The sequence below is a fragment of the Euleptes europaea genome, chromosome 2 (genome assembly GCF_029931775.1).
Source record: "Euleptes europaea isolate rEulEur1 chromosome 2, rEulEur1.hap1, whole genome shotgun sequence".
Lineage (NCBI taxonomy): Eukaryota > Metazoa > Chordata > Lepidosauria > Squamata > Sphaerodactylidae > Euleptes > Euleptes europaea.
Genome location: NC_079313.1, coordinates 91,767,037 through 91,787,097, shown reverse-complemented (window position 1 = coordinate 91,787,097; position 20,061 = coordinate 91,767,037). Strand labels below are relative to the sequence as shown.

The 20,061-nt window shown below is 41.9% G+C and overlaps 1 protein-coding gene across 4 annotated transcripts in view; it reads right to left on the bottom strand.

The window, feature by feature from the left end:
* Positions 1 to 9,404: 9,404 nt before the first annotated feature.
* SRGAP2 (SLIT-ROBO Rho GTPase activating protein 2) overlaps positions 9,405 to 20,061 on the bottom strand; it is a 218,188-nt gene continuing 207,531 nt past the window's right edge. For all 4 annotated transcript variants that reach the window (XM_056844376.1, XM_056844377.1, XM_056844378.1 and 1 more), the window contains exons 18-22: positions 19,491 to 19,570; positions 15,360 to 15,540; positions 14,860 to 15,006; positions 13,250 to 13,577; positions 9,405 to 9,847 (exon numbers count right to left, since the gene is read on the bottom strand). In XM_056844376.1, coding sequence (XP_056700354.1) covers positions 9,467 to 9,847; positions 13,250 to 13,577; positions 14,860 to 15,006; positions 15,360 to 15,540; positions 19,491 to 19,570 — 1,117 coding nt within the window. In that variant the 3' untranslated portion in view covers positions 9,405 to 9,466. The remainder of the gene's footprint in view (positions 9,848 to 13,249; positions 13,578 to 14,859; positions 15,007 to 15,359; positions 15,541 to 19,490; positions 19,571 to 20,061) is intronic.

Sequence of the window (20,061 nt, the reverse complement as noted above, 5' to 3'; positions counted from 1 at the left end):
TGTGCTTATTGACACACTTTGATCCACAATAAGGACTGGGAGCTTCAGTGTGGAAACCAGCATTCTCTTGACTTTCTGCCAATATCATAAGCATATCTTAGATATTCTCCCAGGAGTCAATGATCCTATCTCCTAGGCAGGACCCAACTGCATGGGTCTTTCTCATGGAATTGCATAACCTCCTGCATAATGGCCTCCAGTGCAGCTGAGAGAATGGTCTTTTATGCATAGGTACTTTGACTCACGTCCCCCCCCCAGACTGACTCAGTTGTTCCTTGGAGTTATGTATGAGTTTTCTGTCCCTCAGAGTTGACCTCACGGCCACCCACACTCTCTCTGGCTCTTTTAATGTGATTCTTAGTTCTTCTCCGAGATCAATCCAGGTCAATCGTTGCCATTACTGTGCATAAGCCAAAGTGTGGGTTTGTCAACCCACACCCCCACATGCCCCCATTCTTGTGTTTCCTGCTCCCACTCCTCCTCCAGCCAGCCTTCAGCCATCCCCTCCTGGAAGCCCCAGGAAGCCACTGATACCGGAGAGGTAAGCAGCCATGTGGCAGCTTACGTCTCCGGCCACCCTCCACCATTTTTTTCTTTTGATATGATGATTTATCGTTAAGTTGTTAAATATATAAATAAAAAATGAAGGGAGAGGCAGCTGAGGCTAAGATCCTGTACTCCCCCCGTGGGTAACCCATCATTCAAGTGTGTGTGTGTGTGTGTGTGGGAAGCGGCCACATGGCTGCTTACTTCTCCAGTTCCTGTTGATTGCAGGGGGGCGGGTAGCTAAACCCAGTGCTTCCCTGCGATCTCTGATTCTGTAGTACTCCTGATACTCCAGGAATTTCTTCAGTGCAAACAACCACCATGCGTAGGATTTTGAGAATTTGGATCAGAAAAATGTGGGTCAAGAGAGTGTCGAGCCTAAGGTTAAATTCCCATGCATAAAAGACCAAATGTCTAAAGATCACCTAAATCATTGGGTGACATTTATTGGCCCAGAAGATGAAAACACACTGAAAGGATACTAATGGAGAACATCAGAGGGAATGGACCTCTTTCGAATGTATTTATTTTGATCTCACCCTATCAGGGCTGCCCATGTGACTTCCCAGGTGATATCCCATCCAGGTGTTGGCTGTGACTAGACCTGTTTAGCTTCAGACATTGAACCACATCAGCTGTTTTTGGGACACGCCTTTTCTACAGGCATTCTACATCTAGCTACACACTTTCTGGCCCATCTGTTTTTCCTGTAGGTGTATAATGCAGACAGCATCTTACTCCAGGCTTTTGTGTATAAACTAGCAAGTATGTATTAATAGGCTGTTCTGCCAGATGATGCCAGTTATATGGGCATCTTGTTTCCCTGGCTTCCGGTGCATTCCCTTATATTCTCAGACTGCTCACGAGGAGGAAGTAACTTGCAGCAGGTGTGCCAAGCAGTGGGTGCAGCGAGTGTAGGGTTGCATTCCCCTTCCATACGAATGTGCTGCTGCTTACATTAATCTCTGTGAATCATCAAAATGATCTCAGCAGAAACAATTGTGGAAGATTAATGGCTAGTTGCTGGAGCATTGTTGAGGCTTAGCAGAAAGTGTATATAATCATCCCTGTCTGTTAAAAAAATAAAGATGCTCACAGGTTCTGCTCCAGCACTGCTCATGCTTGAGCTTTTTCTGTGGCTTCTCTGATGTTATGGAATAGCACACTTGAATATGCCATGAAGACAACCTTGCTGAATTTCATGAAATGTGTAAGGGTGCAGCTCTTCCCCAAGGCTTTCTGAACTTGCAAGTAATTTTGGTAAACTGATGCAGGCTTGTATAAATTAATTATGATGTTTTTGTTTAATTTTATATAATTTAGTTGATTTGACATGCAAATACCCATCTTGAACCTAAGGAGAAAGGTGGCATATAACTATTTTAATAAATATATAAGCACGCTACGTTCATGAAAGTCGTTTAGTTTATTCCATGAAACCTCGGTGCATTCTCCCTGTCCACTCTTTGAATTCTTTATCACGTCTTCCTTTACTCACTGGTTTTCTAGACTAAACAGCCCTGTTTTAACTGATCCTCATAGGGCAAGTGCTCTAATCCTCTGATCATTTTTGTTTCTTTTTTCTGTACCTTTTCAAGTTTGACAATACCCTTTTTCAGGTGCAGCGACTGAACACAATATTCCAAGTGTGGTCTCACTACAGATTTGTATAAAGGCAGTATGATAGTAGCAGTTTTATTCTCTGTTCCTGTTCCAATTATGACAGCAGCCATACGCTGGGTCAACATTATCATCAAGCTATCCACTACCATCCCAAGGTCTCTTCCTTGGTCTGTTACTGCCATCTTAGTTCCTATCAGAGTATATGTGAAGTGACCCAATATGCATAACTTTACACTTATATTGAATCTCATTAGCCATTTTATTGTTCGTTTCTCCAGTTTGGAGATCCTTTTGGAGCTCTTCCAATTTTGTTTTAACCACCCTAAAGAATTTGGTGTCATCTGCAACCTGGCTGCCTCACAACTCAACCCTAACTCCAGGTCATTTATGAACAAATTGAAAAGTACCAGCCCCAATACAGATCCCTGAGAGACCCCACTGCTCTCCATTGCAAGAACTGACCATTTACTCCTAACTCTCTGCTTCCTGTTTCAAGGACTTGTTCTCTTATCCCATGACTGTGAAGTGTGCTCAGGAATCTTTGGTGAGGGACTTTGTCAAACGCCTTCTGTAACGGTGCACTCCCCATTACAGGACCTCATATTTCCTCTATAACGTGTAAAGTGAGGAGAAGGCAAAGCAACCCTTGCTTCTATTTACCCAAGGATGGTCAAATACTTATAGGGTGAGAATTGCTATGGGTCCTTATGGGCCATACCATTTCATATCTACAGGACAAGTATAACTTCAATTCATAGGAAACCAGCAAACTAGGGGAAAGTTAAGCTAAAACTTTTCTCTTTGATGTGCTAGTTTCCATGGGAGCATTATGTGTATGTGTAAACCAATAATACTTCTCATAGGGTTGATCCAGAATCCTCGCTTCTTACAAAATATAGACTTCCTTAGATGCACGGTATGGAATATGCTGGTACAGCGTTTGCAGAGATCTCCTTAAAATGCAGAGGTGGTTCTCATCAAAGCAATGACATCTCTCTCCTACACAGAGTAGACATCACACAGTTTTGTCCATAGTTCAGTACTTCCACCATATCCAAACATTTATTTTTCCAAAACTATTGCTAATGACAACAGATATATTTGTTTCCCTCCATACGAGTTTAACAATTCCAACACATTTACTCCTCTAATACTGTACAGTACTGTACCAAAAAGAAAGAAGAGATGTACCTCCAATATTGTACATAGTAGTATATACAAAGTACAATTTTACAGTTTTTTCTTTTTATTTTTTTTGCTTTTAAAGTAAAATATATACACCATATATATAGACTGGTGTAAAAGATAAGAAACAAATTGCTTTTAAACAAGAACATTTCATTCCAAATCCATTAAAATAGCTGTTAATAAAAAAAAAAAAAACCCCAATCCAAATAATATAATGCACTGAATGAACCCAAACCTGACTTTGCAGGATTAGATTGTAAAAACACAAAAAATTGAAGATTGCTAGATTGTGCAATTGAATTCTGTTACATACAGTAGAATCAAGACATTGCTGCCATTCCTGTTCATATATATGCTTCAGCCCTTGCTGTGTTTTGGCTACTTGGGTGGATAATGGTTTGTCTTTTATGTTACCAGTTTATAGTTTAGTATATTGCTCTAGCAGTTTGGCACCCACAGAGCCTAACCCACAAAGCCCTGCTTAGGCAGATGACAGCCATCTACCTCCAGAGAGAGAAACACACAAGTCCTCTTTAAAATTATTTTAGTTCCACTATAACCTGAAGGTCTACTTTACAACATATGGAAACGTGCCCTTACTGGCTCAACAGAGAGAAACAGACAGATCTGTTTGATCCATTAAAAAAAAAAGTATCTCCAGCCCCTAACTCCAGCACTTTCAAAACGAGCTAAGATTAACACAATTGTTTTTTCTTTTCCATTTAAGCATGTGAACAGGGAAGTTGTTAAAACCTTTGAAAAGCAACTACTGCACGTGCATAATTGTTCATTTGTGCGGTACACAGCAGACAGGCAACAGCTTTTCACAAGCTTTGTGCGGTCCTAGCATCATTCATTATAATTATTGGAGATGAGGAAATGTTTCTGTGAGTTGGTCAGTAACAAGGTAGAATTCTCACCATGATTAAACGGTTTAGGACTCAACTACTTAGATATGAGAGATATTTGGCACTACATACACATTCAAACTTGTTTCATAAGCATGCTGTCCTTTTGAAAAATAACAACACTGCAGCCTATGGATACCCAATGTGAGGTTGCCCTCTGAGTAAACAGGTCCACTATGTGATTTTACTGAAAAAGACAAGCTTACAACCAAAGTAGACCAGGTTTTGTTGTCTTACTGTTTCTTAGGCACTTCTTTCATTATAGTGTCATCACGATCTTCATTGAAAGCCTGCAGGCTATTGAATAACTATGTATTTGTAGCCTAGAAAAATGCTTAATTGCTATAAAGTTTAGCCCTGAAAGTTGTTCAGTCATTTGAAAGAAACAAGTTTAAGCTAAGGCTCTAAGCGAGACACACTAAAGTGATTTTTTTTTTTTGCAACATGTTCAGAGACCAGCAATTGGGAAATGATAGTTTGGGAGCTATGCCCAATACACTGAGGGATATTGTTGGGCCACTAGCTGTAAACTGCTCTCTAGAAAAGCATGAGAGATGAAGGCAAGGAGAAAGGAGACATATTTGTACTAGGGAGAGAAAAGATTCTCCTCTCCCTGATTAGATACATTTTTGGTTTTCCCTTCCCCAAAGGAGACTTGAGACAGAGTATGTGGTGTGTGTGTATCTCCTCTCCCTGGCAGGAACCTGCCTTTCTCTTCCTATTTTAGAGGGTGAACACGGCAGGGCATATGCACTTAGCTCTTTATCCCCAACATTCAGTGTGGTCTGCAGGTGACAACTGCTGTCAGCCAGAAAGATTTAACAATCACAGACTAAAAACACTGGATACCTTGCATATGTAGTATTCTGTATAAGGAATATAGTGTAGCCACAGTTACAGAAATGGTATTATGTACTCTTATGTAGAGTTGCCAGCTCCTGCTTGGGAAATTCCTTGAGACTTGGGGACAGTGTCTGGTGTGGGCAGAATCTGGGTAGGGGATATGTACCTGTCCTCCAAAGCAGCCATTTACTCCAAGGGAACTGATCTCTGTCATCTGGAGATCAACTGTAATTCCAAAAACTCCAGGGCCCACCTGGAAGTTGGCAACTCTAATGCAGAGACAAATTGTTACAGGACGAAAACCCTGTGACCAGGATGGTGGCTGGAAGAATCAGGCAAGCAACCAGCCAGGATCCTCAGTGTTAGGAGAGATTAATTCAAATATGAACCCCCCAAACCCTTGGTGACGATTCCTGCTGCTTTGTGCTGACGTTTCTGCTTTCTGCTAGCATGTTTGGGAGAGTAACAGAATGAGGTATTTTTTCCCTTCCTTCCCTAACAACATTTTGCAGTCATTGTACATAGAAGAGACTTTCCTTCATGGTCACAGTGTTAGTTAATATCCAGTGCTAATCCATGAAGTCAGCAACAATATGTGGGAACCTTTTTTTTTAATGGGTTGTAGTTCAATGTACCAGGATGTGAACTAAGCCTAGAGGATCATAAGGGCTTTTAAATCCCTACAATTGCAAAGAAGTTGGATAACTTGGTAAAAATGAAAACATGTTTATAGTTCAGCAGCTCACAAAAGAGTTAAGATAAATGAGATGTTACACCATGTCACTGGTGCAGATACTTCCAGAAATTATCCACAGAAATGCCTTTTTCACTATTTGTTAATAGTGAATTGTTAGAAGACATTGAGGAAACAAAGATGCCTGGATCCAGTTATAAACATTTTGTTACTATTCCCTTGACACAACATAGGTCAGGTTGTAGTTCCTGGACAGATTTAATATCCCTTTTGAATGGTGGATGTACAATGGAGAAGTAACTAGCTCTCCTCCCTATGAGCATATAGACTTCATCAGTTGAAAAGCCATTCCCCTCTTTTCAGGGAATTCTGGTTTAAATAGGTGTTGTTGTTTTTTTTTTTTGGGGGGGGTCTCTCTAACAGAGAGGTTTTAGATCTTCACCAAACTAGATTCTCCAGGAGAATTCAAGGAGAAATCACAACAGTTTAAAGTGACATAGAATCTATAGTTTGGATTTGAGGACTGCCTTCCATGTGCAATGTAGAGCACATTTCTACTGCTGCTGGCACTTCCCCTTGCAAAAGGTCAGTGTTTTTTAATGAGCACACATGGAAATGCTAGCAGCTGAGAAAGCACACTATGCAACAGAAGTTGTCCAGCACATGCACAATGCACTCACAGGGTCCAAGCCAATATATGTTTGTAGGTATACTCTAAATCTCTCTTCAGTAAGAAGGTCCACCAGAAACATCTGGAAAGCACCCCCCCTTTCCAAAAATGCAAGGACACAGACATCTTTGTCAAAGAAACAGATTGCATAGGGGGCAGAGGTCTTAAACCTGGGAAAATCTAAACCAATTTAAGTTATATATTTCCTGGGGAAAAAACTGCTTGCAGCTTGTCTATGGAAGGAAGCTACTTTACATATGTACATTTGCAATATAAGGTCATTTAAGTTATAGTTGGATGGCACACAATCTCGTATATCCTTGAAGTTTTTGCTGCACTTCTCAGTAGGTCCTCCCATGCTGAGGTCAGCAAAACAGCGAAGTTAAACATTTCAGGACTGATAATAACATTTTAAGCCATGTTAAAAAAAATCACCAGTTTCTACTCACAAACCCAAATGTTTTGGAGACAATAATGGAAGAGTTGTTCCATGGCACCGTGGGTGGATGAGTTGCTCTTCACTGGCACAAGGCTTGATATATATAACATAGACAGAACAAGGCATTGCTAATGTGCTTAATTAGTGTTTTCCAAAGTAGCTCTTCTGCTCTCACCTATCCCCACCTTATGTAGTGAGAAAATGATAGAAAAGCCAATGTCTGGGGCTACAGAGGATTTTGTATGCATTTACTGACAAAGGTAAGTTTAACAGGTATGTGGAGTAGAAAAGAGCAAGAGTCCAGCAGCACCTTAAAGACTAACAAAATTTCTGGCAGGGTATGAGCTTTCGTGATCCACAGCTCACTTCTTCAGAAGTACCTGCCAGAAATTTTGTTAGTCTTTAAGGTGCAACTGGACTCTCGCTCTTTTCTGCTGCTATTGACAGACTAACACGGCTACCCATCATGAGGTATGCTGAGGAATAGGAGAAATTGCTCCAATCCAACATGCCATGTGTTTATGACAGGCATGAAATCTCTAATGTAGCCTAAGAGGTGGAATTCCTATCATGAGTTTATATAAAGAAACACAATCCAGTCTCTTTGCCTGAGTGAAACACTAATTAAAAAAAAAACAGTTTAAAAGAAATGGATTCCTGGATTAGAAATCTGTCTCATCCTGAGAGCTAATGATCAGATTGAAGTGTAAATTCTCATTCCCTTGAGCCAGCCAAGATCCAAGCAGAAGTAAAATGCACACAAAGATTGTGGGTCAGTGTTTCCAAAAGGCAACAACCAGTAAATATAAAAGAACAAAACTGCCCCCTATCTTTCACAAGGTTTGCTTTCTATCACCCACTGTGAGATTGTCAAATCTTCTTTAACATCACTAAAAACAACCTTTTCTACCTTTGTAAGAAGATTAAAAAAAAACCCTGTCCAAGTAACAGCCTTAGATTAATCTGAAAAGACTACTGTTTGTCTGTTCACAGAAAACAAGTATCTTGTTTCTATTACAATATCAGTTACTAACTATTCCATTCATAAAACCACAAGAAAAGGAAATTGTACTCAGACTTATAACATGAAAGAAAACACATTTCAGTTTCTTATCTTGCTCTCAGTTGAGAATCAAAGAAAGGTGATAGCATCAGAATCAATTTTAATTCAGAGTCCCTTTGGATGGAGGTGAGATAAGAGGCAGAGGAACTCTACCTGTTGCTTTGGAAGTGTGCATCCTTTTTAAAAATGTTTACCAAAGCGGAACATAAATTCCTATTCAGTGCAAAGAGGCATCCGCCCAGTCCATTGGAACCCTGAACCATTATAATCCATCATGTAAAAACCAGATACTGAGACTATTCATTTGACTATCAATAGAGTGCTTGGAGACATGGTGATCTACACAGACATACTGTACTCCCAACTCTCTCCATATCCTGCAGCAGCTTTAATTTCATTTGCTTGATGCTGTCACCCCACCCCTGCCCACAGCCATGGCGGGGGGAGGGGGAGGAAGGAAAAAAAAGAAAAATACAGGCCCAAGCTGCTATATGTGAGTATCAAAACTAGATTTTATAGGATTGCTCAGAACTGGTGAAGCTGGACTTGAGCCTATCTCATCTTTAAAAAACCAACATAAAACATGCACTTTTGGAAATGTCGCAAGAAAAAGATTGAACTCAACTTTTTTTTTGATGTTGTCTCCTAAGTCTGTCATAGAGAAAGAGTTTTAACATCTCCTTTCAAAGCATATGGCTGATTTCAGCTCTGCAAGCACCAAGCAAAGATGCAACCAGGGGAGAGCTTAACCATGCAGCAAACTCTGGTACTTCTCAAATATCCACACCAGTTTAACTTTAAATGAACGCATGCATAGGTGTACGCATATGTGCCTCAACAGTGCTGCGACTTCACTTGTGTGACACTATCATGATTTTTTTTAAAAATCATGGACAGAAAACCTCTTATGTTTGAGAACATGTTCCTCTGAAAAGAGGCAGACTGTAATGGAATCTCAGTAGGGCTTGCATTATCACTGAGGACTGTAACAATGCACAAAAATAAGGCCCAGATATGCCCAAGTCCACTTAAACCAGTAAGAGCAAATGCATACATGGAGAAACACTGCTGCAGTTTTCCCTGTAGTGCTTGAAACACAGAAGTCCTTTCTACCAGCCCCCAAAACATGAGGAGACTGAAGATTTCTCTCAGTGGCCAGACACTTGACCACAGTATTGGCAATTTACTTTGAAGAGACTAATCAGTTTTGCCTTTTCCTCACTGACTCCACAGTGACCAGAGATAAGGCTTCCTAGGTCTTAACAGTATACGAAGCTGTGACGCTTTAATATCACTGATGAAAGAAGTATGAAGATTAATTAGCTGAGGCTTTGCTGCTGGGAGAACCCTGGCTATAGCAACTGTATAAACTAATCTTCCGCAGAAGTTTGATACTAGTTAAATAAAAATTGTAATGTCTCCTTAACTGGATCCCCTCATCTGAAAACAAACAAACAAACAAACGAGATATATTCACAGTAGGACTTCAAGTTCAGACAGTACAGGACTTGTCAGTAGACTGTTGAGATGCTGAGGAAACTGCAGGGCTTGAGGTGGTTGTTTTGGGGAAAACCGCCGGCTTTGGTCTGGTTGCTGGAGGTTTGACCTGGGCAGCTATTTTGACCGATTTTGCTGGCCTGAAGGCGCAGGGAATATCGCTCGCTGTACTGGCACTTCGCTGGAAAGCTGGTTCAGAGTCCTTGAGGATCTGAGTATGCAAAGGGCTGGAAGGCTCTGACGTGGGTGCCACAACTGGGGAGGTTTTCAGGGGCTCCAGGGTGTCGAGGACTACATCGGGTGCGTGTTTCACATTGCTTTGCCTCTCCAGCTCCCGCAGTTCATTCAGAGCAGAGTTCATAGTAGCTTCAATATCCTGCAGAAAGAGAAGTCATACGTGACTACAGGAAATCAGCTTGACTAATTCTCTGTGGGGAAATGCTGGGCAAAGCCCTGGTTACCACCAGTAGCAGGCTCGCTCTGTCTTCAAAGACACCAGGGCAAGCAATGGGATTGTGGCTACCCATAGGAGCAGGGCCAATAAGTATGTGGTACTGGGTGGGCTGCCTGGATAACTCTGCCTGAATAACCACACTGTTACACTGCAGTCAGAACTTTTGGAATGAGTTCCCTCTCCCTTCAGAGCAGATCCATCTCAAGCTGCAATGTAAAGTGCTGTTTTCTGACACACTTTCCAAATGTGATTTTCCAGGCAACACAATCAATATATTCCACTGTGGCAGCTGCATGTGTCATAGCAGGGATGATATGGCATGAAAGAACTCGGCAACAACACTGCTTTCTGCTCAAAAAACCACTGGGCTAACCATCTCAGTCCCACGATTATTGTGCGAAGTAGGCAAGATGGGAAATTCTGTGGACTACCACCAGCCCACCTGTGGTTGTGTGAGACCCTGTACAGCCTAACTGAACTCTCTGTCTCATTCACCTTAAGGCTGGGATGGGGGAGCAGTATTCAATGTGCAACCAATCTCCCACAGTTCACGGGTGCACAGTATGTGCTATTTTACTTTTTGGACTTACTGGTTATGCTTTGTTTCAACAATGTACTAAAACCTACCCTGAGCCATGTTGAGACTAAAACAAGATAAACAGTGAAATGACATATTCAGACAGACGTCTAAAGGCTATTGACTGGGCCACGGCCAAGTACTACATATAGAAGAGCTATTACTGCCTTCTTCTATAAGACCCCATTTGGCATTTGACATTCTTGTGCTTTTTTTCCTTCCAAGAAAACAAGTTATGGTGGGCTGCCTAACTTTGTAATATGAGATTAAGTGTTCCTGAGCTTTATACAGATCTATCACATACTGGAAAGCAAAAGACTTGGCCAAGCATGCAAATATATCTACAGCTGGGGAGGAAGCCAAAGACAAAAGTCTTCCCACTGTACTGAGGTAGTTAGCTCGACTCTGGAGAGGTATTTAAAGCCTCTGGCTGTTTGAAAATCTCATTTCTGAGAAGCGTTCTGGAATTGCTATGTTCTATAGATGGGTTGAGACTGATTTATTTTATTTGTTAAAACATTTATACCCTGCCTTGCCTTGTAGTTCAAGGTGGATTACAATAATTGTTAAAATACATCTCCAGTTAAAACTGGAATAAAACATCAAACCCCTAATCTCTCTCTCCATCTTCCCCTTTAAAAGATTACTGCCATTCAAATTCCCCCCAAAGCCCTGGTTAATGAGCAGGCCTTGCAGCAGCTCCTGAAGATGTCCAACTGGAGGGAGGGGTGCTCCCTCACCTCTTCAGGGAGCCCATTCCACAGAGCAGGAGCCACAATGGAAAGCTCTGGTCAATTCCAGATGGGCCACTCTAAGTAGCAGAATAACTAACAAATGATGGCCTGAAGACCCGTAGCTGGTGCACAGGGACATATGGAAGATTAATTACTTTTGTCTATCAACACAAACATACAGTTAGTGTAACAGCTTCTGGTTACAAAATCCTTGGGGAAATAGCAGCCAATTAGGTGAACAGAAATATAGAATTAGGCCTTCATTCCGCAAAGAGCTAATCAAGTGAAACTGAGTGTAATGTTTCCCTGTTGAAGTCTGTAGGGGACCTGAAACACATTTATATAGGCTTGTGCACCCCTCTGGACTGATAGTACAAATGTTTGATTCTATCAACCCTTTTGTGAGAACAGTGCTCATTGTCAGAAGTTGAAGAAGAGGGATCTTGCATCTGGGTAGACATATCCAGACAAAGAGGTCTTCTTCACTGTGTGGGCTTTTATGCTAACTAGGCCTGAAGGTTTCAGCACTCACATCCGAGCACAGCTGTGCACACACTGACACAACCATCCTATATTCCTGCCAACAGGAACCAACCCTGAGAACTGTTTTGTTTGAGGGTAACTCCTTATCACAGCCTGAAACTGCGAAGCACTGAAAAAGCGGTTAGTAAAGCCCTGACCTGGATGGCCCAGGCTAGCCTGATCTCGTCAGATCTCAGAAGCTAAGCCGGGTCAGCCCTGGTTAGTATTTGGATGGGAGACCACCAAGGAATACCAGGGTTGCTGTGCAGAGGAAGTAACTGGCAAACCACCTCTCTTAGTCTCTTGCCATGAAAACCCCAAAAGGGGTCGCCATAAGTCGGCTGCAACTTGACGGCACATTACACACACACAAAGCCCTGGACAAACAGGACAGGTTGCTTTTGTTTAAATTGTGTTCTTTCATGAACCTTCAACCCCTAGCCACAGCCAAACAAACTTAATGAACTGGTGGAAGCTTTAAAACTCTGACACCAAACACCCTGTTTTTCAAACATTCTAGAATTTGAGGGGCTTACTGCGCTGACTTCTTTGGAACAGCAATACTTTCAGCAACAGACACCTGGATTATGTAGAAATACAGCCATATACAATATTAATATTGTATGCTTTTCCATTTACCCTTGCCAGAATCCTTATACATGTTTATCCTGAATGGCTCGGGTGAAACAAAGTGACATGATCAATGGTCACAAATAATGGCAACAAGTAAAAAAAAGCCACAAAGGAAAGTCATAAACCAGAATGCAAAATAATTGTGCTGCCAAAACCAGGGCAGCAGTTATGATAGTTCTGAAACTCTCTTGACCCAGGTGCTAGTCTCACAAAAGGTTCTACATTATAAATGGCAGAAACAGAAAAGTAGGAAAACAATACATATTTTAAAGCACATGTGTTTTCATACGCTGATCACCATGGTACATAACCCAGTGGATAAGAGGGACAGCTAATTATAGAAGTGAGAGGAGTTGATAGAGTCATATAGCACATGTGTTGTGTGTAAAGTGCCGTCAAGTCGCAGCCGACTTATGGTGACCCCTTATGGGATTTTCAAGACAAGAGACTAACAGAGGTGGTTTGCCAGTGCCTTCCTCTGTATAGCAACCCTGGACTTCCTTGGTGGTCTCCCATCCAAATACTAACCAGGGCTGACACTGCTTAGCTTCTGAGATCTGACGAGATCAGGCTAGCCTGGGCCATCCAGGTCAGGGCATATAGCACATAATATAGATTAAAATAGCACCTAAAGACTAATAAAAAGATGTCATTGGACTGCAGTTGCCATTACAAAACTGGAATACCCTTATGCTATTATGCTGTCTATTTTCATTGTCTTTAGCACAAGTCAGAAAAGTGCAATATATGTCTATCAAATAGTACCAAAACCATAAAATATAACACAACAATTTCATGTGTTCTCAGATAAAGTATTTATCTGCTTCTATGAAAGGCTAGCCTGGAACCCTGCCTTACCTGTGCAATGACTTCAGGGTCCATGGGTCGGTGATTGTTAAAGCTCTTTGACCTTCCTGCAGTCACATTTTTCCGGATGTGGGGGCTGTCTATCCTGTTCTTCAGCGAAGCATGTCGGCTGAGGGAGTTGAGGCTGCCATGGCCACTGATAGAGCATGTGTCTGGCACCTCCTTTGGAAGACTTTGGCTCATGATGGGTTGCGAGGAAGGCCGAGAAGTCGCCATGGCTCCTGGTGGGCCCGGCTCTCCCAGTGAGCTAGGCAGTCCGTGACTATCACTCTGACGGAAAGCTCTTCGTATGCTGCCAGACTCAGGTCTCTTTCTTTGCCTGTAATCATAATAAAGCACAAGAGTTTTGTTGTTGTTGGTAAAACGGCATCACAACACAAACAATGCCAGAAAAGCAAGGGAAGATATTGAAGTCACCCTATAAGCACTTTGAAGTAAATTCACTCTACTTGTAATAACTGGTTTGATTTAATAGCAGGCGTTGGGACTCCCAGTGACCACAATTGCCCTGTATTTCACGTGGTTATGAAGCAAGCACTTCAAGAAAAATTATGTTCTTGACCTGGACTTCAGAGTTGCAACTAGCAATATTATGTACATTTGCAAAAGATGACTTGGGATGTCTTTAAAATCTCAGCTGGACGAACCATTGGCCTAACCCGCCAAGACACTTCAGAAAACCATTGCTGTTTCAAACTTGGGGCCATGTGGTTGCAAATAATGAACAAGGCATTCAGTCACTTGAGGGGAGAAGGATAGATGGACATGATATTGTCGAAGGCTTTCACGGTCAGAGTTCATTGGTTCTTGTAGGTTATCCGGGCTGTGTAACCGTGGTCTTGGAAAATACCAAGACCATGGTTACACAGCTCGGATAACCTACAAGAACCAATAGATAGACATGATTTTCCAATTCTGTGAAAAATACAATACTAGATGGGAACGCAGAGTGGTAAGCTGCAGTACTGCAGTCCAAGCTCTGCTCACAACCTGAGTTTGATCCCAACAGAAGTTAGTTTCAGGTAGCTGGCTTAAGGTTGACTCAGCCTTCCATCCTTCCGTGGTCGGTAAAATGAGTACCTAACTTGCTGGGGGTAAAAGGAAGATGACTGGGGAAGGCACTGGCAAACCACCCCGTAAACAAAGTCTGCCTAGTAAACGTCGGGATGTGACGTTACTCCATGGGTCAGGAATGACCCGGTGCTTGCACAGGGGACCTTTACCTTTAGATGGGAACTACTTCTATGCTGAAAACTGCATAGCATTGTGCCCTTATACAGAGTAGCTGGGGAAGTTATGTAACAGAAAACAAGAGACTGGAAGAGATGCAGACACATTGGCAAGAGTTCCTTCCCTTAAGAGCAATTGAGACCACAATGTAAAACAATCAAAGGAGACAGTAGATTCCTAAATACTCAAGGAACCACCTAAATATATACTAACCAAATACACCATTAATTGCTTTAAGGTACAACTGAAGAACACACTAGTTGGATATGAATATGATACTGCCCTCCCCATTATATCTGAACAGATACATTTCTGCTTTCAACAGCAGACTTTTCCTTGTATAAAACAGAAAAGCAGATAGTGGGTCTTACTTATTGATATTTGCAAGATAAATATCTGCAACATGGCTGCCACTTGGGCAGTTGGAACCAGCTCTGGCTGTCACTTTTTCTTCAGGCGGTTCAGAATTTACTTCCACTTCAGATTTGGGGCTTGATCTTTCTGACGTGCCATCCTCCCTAGGAAAGAAGAAAGGTCACAACCTCAAGCCCTGTGTTCTGTCCTCAACTTATACCACTGTCACTTTTTTCCTTCACATTGCAAGAAGCAATTTACAACATCCACATTACAACATCCAATTTTAAGGCAACACTCAAAGGCCATGTGCTGTTCTGGGATCCTTAAACTGCAATTTATGGTAGATAAAGGTGCTCTAAATCAGGGGAACTGTATTAAGTTCAGCCATAACTCTGAACACATGCAGCAACTAAGGTTCACAATCCCCAAAGGACTTCCTCTTCTGCAAAAGTAGCATGACACTGAACCCTAGTTCTTCCAAGTCCCATGCCCCAACAGTCTTAAGATAACATACGTGTCCTGAACAACGATGTACTGATGGGGTATCAGACCATCAATTCCATTATGACGGCCCTCCCACCAGTCGTCAGAGGCCCGATGATAAAGCAAGAGAGACGCTCCCTTCTTAAAGGACAGCTCACGTGCTGTTCGGCCACTGTAATCGAATCTGGCTATTGCTTCAATGGGTTCACATTCTACAAGAAAGAAAAAAAACATTTTTTTTAAAAAAAATGAAAGCTCAAGTTTATAAAAGGCTTACAAAGTTTAATCCTGTGCTCTTCATTTTTTTTAAATAAAAGATAACAGATTCATGTATGTTCTCAGTGGAGATGATAGAGGTCAAATGCAACTTACAACACAAGGGTCAGCCACAAACATGTTAGACACCTCTACATCTTTAATGCAAACCGCACAAATTGTCCATAGTGGTTTATTTGGTCTGGGTTCACTAAGAGGGCAGTGTGTAAATTCTGGTAGGGTTTCCAGGCGGACTCCAACCCTATGTTAAGTGAAGAATTATTTAGACTGATAGAGACAGCCATTATTGAAAGCCGAGTGGGACCTTATGGATTCCTCAGGTCACGTGACCTGAAAGCTAGAGTACTCCAGCAGAGATAAGGCCATCCACTCCTCTGCCTGTAAGTTGCCCAGGGCTCTACTGCCAGAATCCGTGGGTGGAAATCCTTGGTGTCTTACACAGCTAAAACCATCAACATTGATGCATGTTAACCAGCAGTCAAGGGTGATATGAGGTCAGTGGGCATCTTCCCCCCACTCTTCTATAGGAGTCAAGAATATAGACAGAGGCTTGGATCCACAAGAGTGTTTCCATAGATTGAAGGATTCCAACCCAAAGAGCATGAATTTCTCAGCTTCCTCCTCCCACTGAAGCATGAAATGGGCATTTTGCACTGCAGCAGGAGGGGGAGGCAGGAAAGTTCTGCTCCATAGGCACAAATTCTCTCTCTGCCTGAATAACTACGCTGTCTGCAGTCCAAGGGCATCTTCAAATATTTGAGAGGTGTACAGATCGAAAAAATATAAGAGGTTTGGGAAATGGGATTGGTGAACATAGTTGCTGTTATATTAACAGCACACATTGTTATTGTACTGAGTAAAAATTATTTCAGGTTAAATAATTTACAGTGCAATCTCTTACAGAAGTTACCCCAGTCCAAGCCCATTGGAATCACTCATGGATTGTACTTTTAGAGTATGTGTTTTACCTGTTTCTGGCATAAGGCATACAGAACCATACAAATAGCCTTCTCTCAGGGCAGATTTAAAAACAACAACATGAGCAATAAAATGAGCATCTATGAACAGGAAGCTCTTCTTTAAGTGGTTAAAAATTATTCTGGGCTGGGAAGCAAAGGTTTAGTGGTGCTTGGGGAATGGAAGACCTCTGGTCTCCAAGATGCTTCAGCTCAATGTGCCTGATGAACATTTTGCTTGCTTATGAATTTCTACAGTGTCCTCCCAATATCAACCTTGAGGCTAGTTCTTTCCTCCCTTCCTCTTTTTGATGGTAAATTCTGTTCAGCTCTGAGGAACATACTCATCATAAGGCGGATTTTTGTTGATTTCACTCAGCTTGAAAAACCTTTCATTGTGCAGTAAGGCACCACAAAAGAGTCTACAGTAGGCAACAGAACAGACAGCCATTGAAAATTATCCTTCAGGAAAAGTGTATGCTCAAGAAGGATGTCCTTTCCTGGGAAAGATCAATGGTGTTATGGGCATCATCTCTCAGGAAATAAAAAATGAATTTAGAGCAAGCAAAGCCAATCTAGATTAACCCCAAAGGCTATAAAGACTGGCCCAAGGCCAATCAACCACATCTGCTGGATTGAAACTTCAGTAATGGATTTTCCAGTGACAGAAAGAGACAAAGATTTCCCCAAGCAAAGCATTTCAGAACAGTTTGCAGACAGAAGGTTTGAGTTATCAGCTCACGCCAACCATCAAGATGCTCACTAGGGTGACAGATCATTCACTTGTGTTTTTAAACTTGTGGTTTTTTTTCCAGCTGACTCCTTGAACGGTACAGTTGACTATTCTAGCTCTTTCTTTTCCTCTGACTCATTTGGTTGCTGGCACCAAGTAATACCCCCCCTTTTTAAGGCTCCTTTCTGTGTTTTATTACAAACAAGGGAACCATATATTTCATTTGCAATTGTTTATTAGGCCAAAATCAGCAGGATTCTCAAGTTCCTTAACTTCCAGTGTTTCTTTTTGGACTCTGGCTTCAGCTAAGCAAGGGACATTGGATATCAATGAAAGGAGGCCTGCACTGCAAGGCTTGCACTCAGCTGGGGATAAAGATCAGAAGTAGCTACTAATCCACCCCTCTGTACAGAAGAGCAGCCAAATGATTTTTGTCCATTAACTCTCTCTCAACACAACAGAAAAGGTTCCAACATCACTGCAATAGCTGCCCTGCTGAGCTGTCAGCACCTGGCCTAACAAGAACAATGGAACTGTACAGTTAGGAGCAAAGATCTTATAAATCAACTCGTTCATTTCTCTATCCTCAGGTAGGACCCCCTCAACATAACTGAAGTAAACCCTTTATCAAAAGGGACTGGGACTAACTCCCATCTTCCTAGTGTTGTTTGTTTGTTTATGTGTTTTAACTAAATGTTATAATTTTAACTGTTTTTCATTGTTTAAATGTTTCAATGTTCTTATGTTAGTCGACATAATATAGTTCTTATGTTAGTTCTTATGTTATGCCTAGTTGACTCTGTGTGGAAAGGCGGCATAAAAATGTTTTAGATAAATATATAATTCACAGACAATATGCCTACAGCCCATATAAGTGAACCACCAGGATGCTACAAAGGGAAGTCCAGGGATCACAGCATTTCTAATCAAGCGCACAGTCAAACAAAATGTATACTTCGCTAATGAATCTGTTGCTGAATAATGAATCTGTTGCTGAATAAACCCCAAAGTCAGCCACAGAAATGAAAACTCTTGATGGATGCCTTAAGAGTGCCACCAGTGGCCAAGAAAAATTAACCCATTATTAAAGTATTTCCCTTTGGAAGTACAAGGGTAAAACAGCAGCAAAAAAACACTACAGGGCAATTGACCTCATTAAGGAACACAAGGATGAATGTTGGAGTTGTAGAAGACCAAAGAGAAAATTTTTAACAATGTTTTATCCATTTTGACCCCACTTTTAGACTTAGAAAATCTCTGTTTTGGTACACTGAAAGCAACTCACTGGTGTAGTGGTTAAGAATGATGGACTTTAATCTGGAGAACCAGGTTTGATTCTCCACTCCTCCGCATGAAGCCTGCTGGGTGACCTTGGGCCAGTCACAGTTCTCTCTGAACTCTCTCAGTCCATATGGAGGCAGGCAATGGCAAACCACTTCCAAATGTCCCTTGCCTTGAAACCCCTATTGCGTCGCCTTAAGTCAGCTGTGACTTGATGGCACTTTCCACCACCACTAAATGTTAACACCAACACAGCAATTGGATTGTTCTAGCTAATAAACAAGGTAAGCAGTTTATTACCATCCCATTCTGCAATGTATTCTTATTCATGCAATATGTTTGCACATGGTTTATCTTCATATCTACATGAAACTTCTGTGTTGATCCAGCTATGGATAGTTCTGAAATAGATTAGTTCACAGCCCTATGGGATCCTACAGATTATATTCAGTACCTTTCTGACCCTATATCTGCAATGCAAAGTTGAACGGTCTCAAATTGGCTGAGGTTTGTCAGCACACTTGGTATAAACAGAATTACTCCCAAAAGAATACCTGGAGCCCACCCCAAACAGGAAGCAATGTCTGATGATATCAGCATTACCTGTCAAGTCAAGTCAGATTCTCAGTTAATGAAACCATGTTGCTTGCCCAATGCCATCAAATGTTTATTCATGTACATTTGTTCCAAGTACTCCCCTAGGAGCACTGAGAAGACAACTGTATTATATATACTTGAAACGAAGTCCATAAATTCCCCTTGGAATTTTTACATTTTCTATCACAGACATATTTTATAAACTCTGAGTGCAGCCATTATTCTGAAGATGGCATCTTCCCATCTCATCCTACCTTGGGCAGAAGTTGGGAGTTTCCTAACCAGGGCAGCTTTGAAGTAGCCATCAGGCGGTACTCACCATCATCGCTTGTGTGGTGTTCAGTGGCCATATCCTGAACGACATCTTCTGTGGAGGCAGTCTCCCCATGAGGGCTTTCGCTGCAAGACAAAGAGGGAATTACAATGGAAGAGGAGGGGCAGAGGAAGGAGAGGAGGCGGGGGCACACCCTACTGTGGCATTCTGAAAGACATGGGAGTATTCCCATCCGCTGGTAAAACCTGGTGCCAGCAGTGGGGTGCTGCTCTGCACGTGTGCATTTTGAATGAGGATGACTTGGTTTTGGCTGTTACAATACATAGAATATTACTGTATCAGACCAGTGGTCTGTCTGGTCCAGCATACTGTTTCACACAGGAGCCAACCAGTTCCCTGGGAGGGCCAAACAAACAGGGCATAGAGGCCAAGACCCTCCCCAGCTGCTGCCTCCCAGCACTTGTATTCAGAGGTCTGCTGCCTCTGCAGATGGAGGCTCCCTCCTGTAACCATCGCTAGTAGCTACTGATTGACATCTTGTGCTGAGTTATACTTTCCACTAGACTCCCAGAAGTTTAAAAAATGTCAAATTAAGTTTATTATTTAGCTTATCACC